Below are 13,606 nucleotides of genomic sequence, written 5' to 3' on the forward strand. Positions count from 1 at the left end.
GTTTTCATTCCAACAGAGCTCTCAATTAATGAACTAGACCCTTAATTGAACTGGTAATTTGCTTAGACATTTTTACTTGTTTTCAGCTCATAAACAGTTGCAGTTCGTTAGTTATCAAATATTACAGCTACTTGAAATATGTAACTGTTCCATAGCTGAAAACAGGTAAAAAGAGCGAATTAAACAAATTATCAGTTCAATTAAGGGTCTAGGTCAGTAACTAAGAGCTCGGTTGGAATGAAAACCAGCAGCCGCAGGGGTCCCCAGGACAGAGTTTGAGAAGCCCTGATCTATCTGATCAAGCAATACCCTGCTGTTATAAAAGGTAATCCCGAGTAGATATATCGGAATTAACACTAAAACACGTGTGATTGATCATTCGGGGATTCCAGGCTGACCACCGAGTGACCCGCATTAGGCGGAGCAGACCCTCGCCGGTCGTTGTAAAACCCGCAAAAAATCCCCAAAACAAACAAACAAAAACAACAAAAAACCCATATATGTTATATCACTGTTTGGGTGGTGGGAAACAAATTAAATTCAATCACATTCCATTTGATCAAACCTGGGACCTAGGTACCATTTTTTAAATGTGTTAAATATTTGAAAACTTTATGTTAATAGAGGACCATTGTTAATTATAAACGAGTTCTAACTAGCTTTAAGACCACGTTAGAACAAAGACCAACCCACAACTAAGGCAATATTAAAGCCATACCAATAGGGCAGATTTGTTTTTTTGTTCACTTGTCTGGTCTCAGCTGTTTACTGACTTTGCAACTGTCTAAATAATGTTTGGTGTCACTGTATTATTAATATTTTAATTAATTAACTGCAGTAAATTGAATTTCTGCACGTACTTCATGTTTGGTCCCTGTATTGACACTTACCTGCTTTCTAATGAACAGTGTGAAGCTGGACTGAGCAAACTGCAGCTCTGCGGCTGAAAGAAACCCGCTCTACCCGGAGACGATCCGCGATGAGCGCCGCTGTGAACTAATCCTTCCAGTCACATTTTCCTTTCACTGGGTTTTCAGATATCAATATCTCTGCCTCTAGGTGCGCACCGCGAGGCAGCTGTTTCGTCTTAGTAGGGGGTGACCTTGCTCAATACAGTAACGATGCTGTAATGATGATGAATCTCAGCACTGGAGTGTCAATCCCCTCTCCGAACAGCGGGGGCGCCAGTGCAGTTCCACAGCCAGGATAGCTCAGAAATAGCTGCAAATGTATGAAGAAAAACACCAACTACCTCCCTCCTCACAAAAGTAAAGTACAGATTATTGCAGTTATAAAAATCTGTCTGTACCCAATGTGAGTGCAGCTAATGAACGATTATGCCTGTTATGCATTTTCAGACACAGGTCCCAACATGTGCTGTTTAGAAAGAAGCACATGTTAAAGCAAACATGTATTTTCATTTTAAAACATGACAGCCAGTATTATATTAAATAAAGGTCTCTGTTTCCACACCTTGGCTCAAGAAAAGTGTAACACTTCCTAGGTCTTGTGACCTGAGCGGTGTCTTCTGGGGTCCTGTTACTGGCTGAGTCAGCATGTCAGTCTACAGGGGAAGCAGCTGACTGGTTAATGACAGGAAATAAGCTGAGACAAAGGGCTAAAGGTGAAGTAACTTGTCATTACATCTCTTACCCCCCTTTAGTTTGATGTTTAAGTCTTTCTGAATGTTATCAGTTCTGCTGGTAGCTTCAAATGTCACTTTTAACCATTTAATGATGTTAGAAATCATTTTGAGTGACTCCTGCTATTACTCAAACACAGTGTTTTTACTAAGAGTTCTAGTTGCCTGTTGTGATGGACACAAGAGAAAATTGGTTTAAAACCTTTTTAGTAGTCCTTCAAAAGGTATAATGACCAAGCCTTTATTTGCACTTTGGTGTGGGGTCAGGAACAATCCTATTAGGAAGTGAACTAGGAGAAGTATTTCTATTACACTGCTTGTATTGTGGCATTAGTAAGTGCAGTTCTCTTTCAATGCTTATGCCAAGGATGGAATAGTCTTATGAAACGCCAGTAGGTGGAAACAGGTGAAGGAGTCGACATGTATTTTAAAGACGAAACCAATTTTATTAAGAAAGCAATGGTTCAGTTATGTACGATAAGCATTGCTGGTGTTCAGCAAAAATTAGCTCATCCCACCACCTTGCATGAGGACTCGAGTGAGTTTACCATATAAAACCCCCTGGTGCCCATTAACAGTGTATATCCTTGATCAGTTACAGTATTTGGTCTCTTATCCCATGCATAGTTCCACTCAACCCCCACTGACAAACACAAACACACACACACACACACAGTAAACATAAGGCAACAGAGAACTGCTTATCTTAAGGACTAAGTAGCTTTAAATGTCATTTTAAAGTCTGTTTAAAATTATCCTGACTATGTCTTTATCCTGTTGCTCCAATATTGACCCATTATCTCCAATTCAGCCCGGCATTGAGATTGTCTGGAGAATCCTAAATGCTGGTACTGAACATCCTCTCTCATTCCATTCAAATCACGTGATTTTTAAACTCTGCAGGAATCACCTACTCATTAATGTGGGAGGCTGTTCGGTCTCGGCATTTAGGATTCTCCAGACAACTCAAACCCAGGCCAGGCAGATGGAGAAAAATATTAACTGCATACTGGAGCAGAACCCGGATCAGCTCGGAATGACTGCAAACACCACACAATAAGAAGCACATCGTGTTTTTTTTTTTTTTTTTTTTTTAAAGCAGTTAACATGACATTAAAGCTACTTATGTATGCTTTAATATACATTTCTCTTCTCAATTTACCCTAAAATGTCTTTTTATTGAAAATGAGATTGTAAACAAAGCATTTATCCAAAACAATAGCAGTGAACCAAAAAAACAAACAAAAACAATACAATTACACTTTTAAATTAACTTACCAGAGATATGCTTTTATCAATCTGGACCCAAAGTGATTTTATGCCAAGAAAGTTCTGAATTAAAAATGGTTTATACATTTTTTTTCTTTTAAAAAAAATTGTACAAACTTTGCAGTTTCAGATTATTATTATTATTTTTTTGGTGATTTGCTAGAAAGTTTGAAATTACTTCTCTCTCGCTACATCAATTTGGCATACTGCAGTATAATCTTATTGTGGAACCAATAACTAACGTTTAGGGGCTGATTTGATCAACCTATACCTGACTTTTAGTGTATTTTGCAGCACCACAGAGTACCCTGCATTGCATCGAGCTAATTTTCATGAAATCCAGGAGGATTCCCATGCTGTAAAATGCTCTAAAAAGACCCAGCTGTGGCTTATCAGGGTAAAGGGTGATCAAATCAATCCTTGTATAATAAGGGTACCAGACATTTTCCAAATTTAATGAAATTAAAAATTAACAGAATCCTAACATACAGCAAACTATAAAGAAAGAACAAACAGCACGTGACAGCAAGCAACCGCAGAAAGCAATCGTCACCACGCTGCTTTGTAAAACAAAAACTATGTCTTGATAATCAAATGCATATCGCAGGTCCATGACCCTCAATGTATCAAAAATAAACCTACAGATTCAGAGACTGGTATGGAATTAGCCATTATAATGGAACTCAGTTCTCTCGTGTATTTTGACAATACTGACTAAAGCAGACATTGCTTTTTTTTAATGATGTTTACAACTGTTCTAATTAGTCCCGAATTCTGTTGCTTAAATGCTGAAGCCGCATAATTGTTATGTTGAATCCTAGCTGCCAGAACAACTCAATGTTTAGAATCATCATAAAAAGTTAGGAGAAAGTACATGAAATTGCAAGCTACTTAACCTTTAAAGAGTACATGCTTTTACTGTTCTTGAATGTGCTTTACACATTTCCCTTCCCCTCTGCTTTGTGTAATCATTTTCATTGAGTTTGAATCTTTTTTTCCTCTAGAATGTCTCATGAAGTGTTCAGCTAACTTTAAAGCTCACTATGGCCAGCTTTCTTTTCTATGCTCCAAAATGTCATGCCCTTCAGCAGATCTCTATATATAATAAAAGCTTTGCCACCCGAAACTAGGAAACACTTGATTGTGCCAAAACGTAGAAAACGCGAAAAGAAACTTAACAAATTAAATCACAAATGTTTCTTTGATTGGTTGATAAAAGCATCCACATAACATTTTGGAATGAGAACATGCAGGCAGTCAAAGCTAGTTAGAGACACATACAGAGAAAAATATTTAAACACAATAGTGGAGCAACTGAGAACCACTAAGCTTTATGCTTAATGTTTAAACAAGCATTAACTAAAAAAAAGGCTACTATGACAAGAAATATGACAAAAATATTGAAGAGACATCTCCACATTGCATTTGAATTCAGGCATGAAAGAGTTAATACACTACACACTAGTTGTAGAGGCTAGTGTCTATTTGTTCATCAGTTTGGTCACAATGCAAATGTTAGTCTATATTCTAACACTATACTGTTGCTGCCCTCTTGTGGTCTATAGTAAGTATTTTCAAATTCGTGTTAAACATGAATGCAAGTGGTTTGATATTCGAGCAATACTAAGTCCCATCAAACAAAAAAAAAAAATGAAATATTGAAAACGGTTAATTAGTGAAGGGCTCTTTTACTGTAAAATAGGCCTAATGTGCTGTCAACACATTCTGACTAAAATTCGTAAAAATACTGAAAAGTGTAATTTCGAGGGAGCAGTGTTTGTGTATATTTAAGCCTCGTGTCGCCAACACTTTTTTTTTTTTTAAGGTTGCGCACATAAGCTTTAAGAAGGATGCAAAAGCATATTCTTTTACGGTTTTACATATAAATCTTTTCAAATAAATCTCCATGCATGTGGAATTGAATTTGTCTACAGGACATGCAATGGAGTTTTATCTGTTAACAGAAATGTGATCGATTTGCAAAGTCTTTTTGCACCAACTTTTTAAAAGATGACTGATGGTGCTGAATGCATTCCACTGGTTATTAATGGACTAGTAAAAATAACTTGTCATTCAACCTGAATGCCATAGGCGTTTTGTTTTTGGTCACTTTCAATTTAATTGTTCCCCATTTTACCATTAAATACAAATATTAGGAGATAAACACAATTTTAAAAGATTGCCTTTGTGTTCTTAGAAATTGAACCATTCAGCAGTACAAAAATATAAATCACTGGGAATAATGTTTCCAGTCTTCTTTCGGTGCTCAGGGTCACTCACCTGCAAAATGAAATTAGCATTAGGAAACACATCTTAACGCACTCATGAAACCGTTATTACTGAAAACTGCAGTACAGTTCGTCACCACAGTCAATTTTATTTGAAAAGCCAAACTTAATAGAAAACTATCATGCCCATTTGACATTGCCTTAGTCAACCTACACAATTGCTGTACAATGAAACAGAACAAAGAACTACTTTCATATCTTGAGTCTCAAGTATAGACATGTATGTGGATTTGTCTCAGTGTATTTTTTGTTAATTTATTGTATGACTGTACAGCTATGGCCAAAAGTTCTGCATCACCTATAATTATAGGCCTGAGATAATAACATTATATATATATTTATATAACTTAAATCTTAATTTAAAGCCCTGTGTGAATGCCAAGCCTGGGTGTCTCTCCTCTCCTCACCTGTCCTCTCACCTCCTCAGGCGCCTGGCCTCGTACACTGTGTCATCGTCATCACTCTCCTCCAGGTGTTTCATTTCCACAGTGTCATCGTAGCTGGACAGCAGCCCATACTTCTTCTTAGGAGCCTTCTTCAACCTGACAGAACAAGCAAAGGGACATAACTGAACAGATGCACCGACACTGTGGGAGTGAGACATTGCATACATCCCAACACTGCGAGAGAGAGACATCAAAGATGCTCCAACACTCTGGGAGCGAGACATCAGACACACCCCAACACAGCAGAAGAGAGACATCCCAGAGACACGGCAACACCGCAGGAGAGAAGCATCCCAGAGGCACGGCAACACCGCAGGAGAGAAGCATCCCAGAGACACGGCAACACCGCAGGAGAGAAGCATCCCAGAGGCACGGCAACACCGCAGGAGAGAAGCATCCCAGAGACACGGCAACACCGCAGGAGAGAAGCATCCCAGAGACACGGCAACACCGCAGGAGAGAAGCATCCCAGAGACACGGCAACACCGCAGGAGAGAGACATCCCAGAGACACGGCAACACCGCAGGAGAGAAGCATCCCAGAGACACGGCAACACCGCAGGAGAGAAGCATCCCAGAGACACGGCAACACCGCAGGAGAGAAGCATCCCAGAGACGGCAACACGGCAACACCGCAGGCAACACCGAGAGAGAAACATCCCAGAGACACGGCAACACCGCAGGAGAGAAGCATCCCAGAGACACGGCAACACCGCAGGAGAGAGACATCCCAGAGACACGGCAACACCGCAGGAGAGAGACATCCGAGACACAGCAACACCGCAGGAGAGAGGCATCCCAGAGACACGGCAACACCGCAGGAGAGAGGCATCCCAGAGACACGGCAACACCGCAGGAGAGAGACATCCCAGACACGGCAACACCGCAGGAGAGAAGCATCCCAGAGACACGGCAACACCGCAGGAGAGAGACATCCCAGACACAGCAACACCGCAGGAGAGAGGCATCCCAGAGACACGGCAACACCGCAGGAGAGAGGCATCCCAGAGACACGGCAACACCGCAGGAGAGAGACATCCCAGACACAGCAACACCGCAGGAGAGAAGCATCCCAGAGACACAGCAACACCGCAGGAGAGAAGCATCCCAGAGACACGGCAACACCGCAGGAGAGAAGCATCCCAGAGACACGGCAACACCGCAGGAGAGAAGCATCCCAGAGACACGGCAACACCGCAGGAGAGAAGCATCCCAGAGACACGGCAACACCGCAGGAGAGAGGCATCCCAGAGACACGGCAACACCGCAGGAGAGAGGCATCCCAGAGGCACGGCAACACCGCAGGAGAGAAGCATCCCAGAGGCACGGCAACACCGCAGGAGAGAGGCATCCCAGAGACACGGCAACACCGCAGGAGAGAGGCATCCCAGAGACACGGCAACACCGCAGGAGAGAGGCATCCCAGAGACACGGCAACACCGCAGGAGAGAGACATCCCAGACACAGCAACACCGCAGGAGAGAAGCATCCCAGAGACACAGCAGCACCGCAGGAGAGAAGCATCCCAGAGACACAGCAACACCGCAGGAGAGAAGCATCCCAGAGACACAGCAACACCGCAGGAGAGACATCCCAGAGACACAGCAACACCGCAGGAGAGACATCCCAGAGACACGGCAACACTGCAGGAGAGACATCCCAGAGACACGGCAACACCGCAGGAGAGAAGCATCCCAGAGACACGGCAACACCGCGGGAGAGAAGCATCCCAGAGGCACGGCAACACCGCAGGAGAGAGACATCCCAGAGAGACAAGGCAACACCACAGGAGAGTGACATCACTAGCCAAACCTCAGAAACTGGAAATCATGACTTCCATTGTAAAAAAACAACACAGACATAGGCACAGCTCTATTTTGTCCCCAGGTGACGAGTAATATCTAGTATACAGAGACAGGTTCCTCAAAGATTATTCAACAGTGTTGTTCTCAGGTGACACTAAACATGTGTGGAATTATACTGCATAGTGTTAGCTAGATTTGTACATTAAAAATCAAAAAAACATATCAACCCGAAGCTAAGCATGCAGTACAACGGCAACGCCTGTCACCGAACTGCTTCTCAGCACTTTGATATGAATGGAATACTGTAGTTCTACAAAGTGCAGTATGATCAAATGAAGGCATTTTGTTTGTGGCCAGATTTTTTGGCAGCCAAAATAAAGCAAAGATGCATGCCCTCTATATAGATGTACTATAAACTAGTACTCAAAGACATATTAACTACGGCCTGGCTGCTTTAGGAGTAAGGCTGTTTTACATGGTGGCTACACATCGAGTCTCGCACCCTAAGACTAGGCAGGTCTTTAGTAAATCAATAATAACGAAAGTCTTTGACTAGTAACAATTTTGTCCAGTCATTACCACTAAACCAATGAATAAAAATACATATCCAAACATTAGTTTAAGAAATGAAGTTACCTGATAATAAGTTAGTAACTTCAGGCCAAACAAGCGATTTGGGTCAATATTTCCTTAGTTTACCACGGAAATGAGAAGGATGACGAATCGCTCTTACCTCACTGCTCTGATTACGAAATACAATACCGCGGTGGCGGTGATTCCAGTCAACACGCAAAAGGCTCTTTTGATCACAGAGTTGTCCAGATTTGAAAAAAAACCGCCACTACCCGTGGAATTCGTTGTGTTGTTGCCGTGAACCAGCGACTCATTACCAGTCTTACTCTCTTCGGGTTTACCCGGCGATACCCCCAGGACTCGGTCCCCCAAAAGAGCCGCGCATAAACCCACCCAAAACAAAACCAAAGGCCCGGACATGTGCATGTTTAGGCCGGAGATAGCGAGCCAGTCCTGTACAGAACAGCTGACTCGTTTTTTTTTATATTTCAGTGATGAAGGTTCGTGAAACTTCCTTAATCCGCTTCTGTTTTATTGTTTATCTCCAGCGTTTCTGCTTGTGGCAGGTGCAGAAATGCGTGCAACGAAAAGGACATCCGACTAGACAACAAAAGCCCTGCTAATACTAGGTTCTGCTTTCAGAAGCTTTTAAACACACGATTGTGGATAAATCATACTTCCTAATGTCTCCCATATCTACTGTAACACTAGACAAATCCACTTTTTCCCCCAATAATAGTATGTTTCGTTTACTTTCCATTTTCTCGATATTTTTTAGATCCAGTTCTTAATTTTATCTTCCAGAAAGGTACTACATTAATCCAAATATAGAGAGGTCTAAATGAGCCTATCGAAAAGAAGAAATGATCTGTAATAAAGTTAAAGCTCTTTCTGCCTCGGATGTACATTAACAAAGCAGGAGGTCATCGAATGTATCCTCCGAGATTAAATTAGGGTTTTTGAAATGCGGTCATTAACCTTTACAGGGTCTACAGAGTGAATGGAATGATCGGCTGCAATCGAATCCTCTAGATGGCACTGTTAATAGTTTGTTGGGTTGTACTGTGTGGGCAAATGGTTATTTATAAAAAGGTGAGTTTTAAAACCCTGCTTTCAGTAGTCATAATTGTTTTAACAAGTGTAAATATGTCTTTAAACAAGATCTAACCATGGGAAGGTGGAAAAGAAACTCTGCCAAGCTATACAGACCACTTTTCTGTCCTTTTTTACTTGGTATTAGAAACATTTTTATGCAGTAAGAGGGCAAAGAAACACTCTCTTGCTACCCAGAACATTATTTTCTTTTAGTTTTTACTTGGAAGAGGGGGGTAGAAAAGAGTGCAAGCAGGGTCATGGCAAAGAAACTGTTTTTCATGGTTAACTGACATACTAACCAAAATACTTATACGTTTTGAAAATGTAGGACAATATCTTTTAATATCTGGAATTTTAGAACTACAGTAGTAGGATGTTCTTAGAACAACTTTTGAAGTCACTGAAAAAGAGGGTTGAAAGGTTTGCGATTCAAAAAAGTTTCTAGGAGTTCTACAAATCATTTTGACATTACTGTAAGGAAAATGGTTAATATATTTAAAAAGTAATATTTATTTATTTTTATGCAGTTGTGTTGTCCTAGATCTGAAGGTACCCAAACACCACTAAATTAAATATTTCCTTGAAGAATTATACAAATTCACACTATTTGTATACTGAACTTCTAGTAACACTCATAATAGGTAATGAATGCATTTATCTAATTTCTACAAGTGTTTCCACAAAGTGCCTTTATCCATCTTGTCAACACTTTGCATTGGGTGTCAGTGGCAGAAGGGTGATGTCTGAGCTCCCTGTAGAAAATAGTATCAGAACCTCTGGTGCAATTACATCACTCAAACTCTACACAAGAAATCACTGTGTTTTTATTACGATAAAATAAATAAATAAATAAATAAATAAACACACAAGACATGTAAGTGGCTTTTCCCATCAATTTCTCCCATTATTTTGGGTTGTTTTCTGCCAATATGTAGGAATGGACTTATGCTGTCCACTCATCTTTTAACCAACACTGTTGAAGGATCCTACATATTTCTCAGAATATTTTTTATTACATCCAACAGTGGGTTTCAGTAAGTATATTGTGGAAGTCATTGTGCTCAAATATGATTGGGAGAGCCAAAACCTAAAGTGCCAGGTTTTGAGTTGTTGCATGCAAGGAATTAAAGCCAGACACTCCATTTACAAGTGATTAGACGCCAAGGTTCATTAATTTGACTGTGGGTTCTGTAGGATGACATGGTAAGTGCCAGGTTTTGAGTTGTTGCATGCAAGGAATTAAAGCCAGACACTCCATTTACAAGTGATTAGATGCCAAGGTTCATTAATTTGATGACAGAGCAAGAGTTTACAGGTATATGTTGTGACTATTGGTGTCATGGCCTATGTGTTGAGTGTAGACAAAACATTACACTTTAATCTGTGAATCAACTGCAGCATATCAATGACAAGGAAGATGTTTCAGAAGCAACTTTAGCTGGACATGTCTCTTCAGTATGTAGAAGACTTTGTATGGACGCTTCAGTATTCCAATATTTTAGCTCTTATTTTAACATGGTAGTATATAAATACCGCTGCCAATCTATCCATGCTTCCAGCATGTATATTGCAACTAAAAAAATGTAATAAATTCAGCAAGAAACATTGACTAGAAGTTTTTCAATGGGTCTGCCATTTTTGTTTCAATTGACAAATAGACCACCAAGTATATTGGCACCTATGGCTGTAGGAGTCAAATTAGAGCCATCAGCATCTTAAAGAGTACACCACTATGACCTACATCCACGGTAAAACATGCAAGAGTAATACAAGCAGACCAATGTTCCTCATTCTCTACACTTCACAACCAGGTAGGCAGCTCTTTAAAGATGCAAGCATGGTTGCCTCCATTATATCCAAGGCACAGGGGCGAACACAACATTTGAATAATGGGAAAGGAAAAGGGATGGCAGTCAAGATTCCTCTGTGCAAAACTGAAGCTTGAGAAGTGGAAGAGAAGTTTAATTGCTAAGCAAGGCCTCAGAACACAGCATCCAACCTTCTAGCTGCTAAAGTGAATGAAAACAGGAGGGGAAAAAAAAAAAAAAAAAAAAGGCAGGCACAGGAGATGAAAGAGGGAGTAAAAGAAATTAATTTATTTGAAGGCACAAGATCCAGAAGGTACTAGCCATAATTCAACTGCTATACAATGAGGTAAAAAAAAAATGCAGTAAGAAGATACAAACTTTGTTAGAAAATATTTTAATTCTCTGTGATACAAGCTTTCAAATGTTTTTCTTCAACAGTTCTAGAATTGTCTGAAAAAACCTTTCGTCATCACTGCTATCAAAATATACATTTGTCTGACCCATATAAAACCTGTATGGCTTCCCATTTATCTGGTACAAAAAAGCATTAATATTTACACCTGTTTTCTTTCTTGTTAACAAACCCTACACCTCCCACCCATCCATCCAAAACATGTTGCAGCCAAACAGATCTTTAACATGGAATAGCTTCATTTACATTTCTTTAAGGCTTGCATTTGCATTTTTACTGAAATGAGGGGAAAGTCTCCAGAGAAAACGGATAGTCTGATGCAAAACTGCCCAGGTGAGGACACAAGTTGAGCAATCCTCCTTCCCCTAGTTTAAGTTAACCAACCAGGAATGATGCAAATGCACACTGGGATAATAAAGCTGCATAGTCTAGGATATTTGCTCTGGTCCCAAATACCAAACAAAATTAAGGCTATTAAAACAATGACTGTACATTGCACCAGATCTGGCAAGATCCTGCAATAGACTTATTTTAAGGAGGAAGATACAGCTTTCAACTATTGTCCAACAATCCTGCATGCCAATTTATGCAGCCAAGTTTAAGCCACCATATTTTATAGACGCTATTGACACTAGCCTAATCACCAGTACAAAAAGAATGTTTTTCATGTCAAACTGGAAAAACAAAAACACAATAAAACCTTTGGTCCTAGATATGCTGTAATACACCTGAATTGTATTTATAAAAGAGAAATTCTAAATTGTTATTGCTTTGAACCATTTAACAAAATTAAGATAAAACATGGTTCCCCTCCCCCCCAAGATTAAGTTTAAAGAAAAATAAAGGCTTAGGAGTTACACTACTCTGGAAAAATTCAGTTGTACCCACTAAACATTGTGCTTGTTACCACTTAGACATTAAAGAAGCTTAAGGAAAACCTATCTGATTTAAGACATTTGCTATATAACCCTGAAGTAAGAAATGCCCCATTAACAGGCACCGAATTTCAGCAGTGTTTAAAAGACTAATCTTTGTACTGCTGCATGCACCTCCAAGACCTGTCCAATAAGCAAAGTTCATTTAGATCTCCTGTACTTGCTGCTAATATGACAAAACAACTGTTCAACATTTAAACAGACCAGGTTGAAAGAAACCTGGACCTTTGGACTGAATGTTAGGTGCACTTTGAAAGCCAGTTAAAAGTTGGCATGCCACCACTCTACCATCACAGGCCCTGCTCTGTGCTCCAATGGGTACATTTCAGGTTAATGCTGCAGAAAGGCACGATAACACAAATACGACTAGTAACCACGGACAGGAATACTAAACAGCAACCCTCTCTAAAAAACAGAAACAGTATACGAATGAGGAATATATATCTTACTTTATGAAAATCTACATAAGGTTAGCATTAATAAAAACCAAAATTTGCATAACTTTAAGGCAAAGAGTACATGGAATAAGATTTCTGGTTACCTAGAGCTACACAGTAATAAGACAGTAAATAAATTCAGTAATCACATATTTAGATATAAAACTGAGTGTCCCAGTATAAAATGACAATCTGGAAAAAATTAAATTCACACTTGGGAAGCTGATCAGTCAAATAATAATAATTAAAAAAAGTTAAATTATGTACACAAGCGCTACAGACTTGCCAATGTTGTGAACCTTCCACTGCACTCCAGTGCCCTCTGTGCTTTTCAAACCCTCCCTCTCCCGTTACAGCTACTAAGTTTACAGCAGCTCAGTACCAGTCTCCTCTACATCGAAATGCAAAAAACAAAAATAGGGCAGAGAGTTCTTAGAAGCCAAACTCAAAACAGAAATATTCCGTCGGGCCTTTCTCTGCAATTTCCAATTAAACACCCCCCTCTAAAGAAAACCAGACAAGTACTGGGGAGAGGAAAAAAAGAATTACATTTTAAAAATTTTAGTCACTAAACAGCATCTTCAGAAAATAAGGCACAGGATTTTCTTATAGGCAGCATGGACGTTTGAAGTACCATACAAACTACACAGTGGTATGGGTCCCCAAAAGGCATCAGGAGTATATTTAAAGAAAAAAAAAAAAGACCACCCCTGAATGGGAATGTTCCATAGACACCAAGTATATACTAGGTGTAGCATGGTTTACAGATCACATATGGGAAATTTTTTTTATATATCTCACCTATTCGTAAAAAACAAAAAAGGCTAAAACAGATTCTTAAAACCTAAATAAAAATCGCTGGTTTGCATTTTTTCTGGTCTCTAGGTTCAAAGTGGC

At 39.9% G+C, this 13,606-nt stretch overlaps 1 protein-coding gene across 2 annotated transcripts; it reads right to left on the reverse strand.

Annotated features, from left to right (window-relative positions):
- Window positions 1–2,067: 2,067 nt before the first annotated feature.
- Window positions 2,068–8,620, reverse strand: LOC121300964 (protein FAM174C-like). 2 transcript variants are annotated; one of them, XM_041230001.1, is made up of 3 exons: window positions 8,183–8,620; window positions 5,619–5,741; window positions 2,068–5,191 (listed from the first exon to the last, which is right to left on the reverse strand). In XM_041230001.1, exons 1-3 carry the CDS (start codon window positions 8,446–8,448, stop codon window positions 5,188–5,190), a joined length of 393 nt encoding a protein of 130 aa, XP_041085935.1. In that variant the 5' UTR covers window positions 8,449–8,620; the 3' UTR covers window positions 2,068–5,187. The 2 variants fall into 2 exon arrangements, with proteins under 2 accessions (XP_041085935.1, XP_041085934.1); XM_041230000.1 differs by having other exon boundaries at window positions 5,607–5,741; window positions 8,183–8,619.
- Window positions 8,621–13,606: the final 4,986 nt, after the last annotated feature.

The sequence above is a fragment of the Polyodon spathula genome, chromosome 26, assembly GCF_017654505.1.
Source record: "Polyodon spathula isolate WHYD16114869_AA chromosome 26, ASM1765450v1, whole genome shotgun sequence".
NCBI classification, from domain to species: domain Eukaryota; kingdom Metazoa; phylum Chordata; class Actinopteri; order Acipenseriformes; family Polyodontidae; genus Polyodon; species Polyodon spathula.

Bases quoted from the DNA above. Each gene is read 5' to 3' on its own strand.
- LOC121300964 (XM_041230001.1), bottom strand. From the start codon at position 8,448: ATGCACATGTCCGGGCCTTTGGTTTTGTTTTGGGTGGGTTTATGCGCG. The intron at 5,742-8,182 runs GTAAGAGCGATT...TTGTTCTGTCAG, and splicing joins TTCGTAATCAGAGCAGTGAG to GTTGAAGAAGGCTCCTAAGA.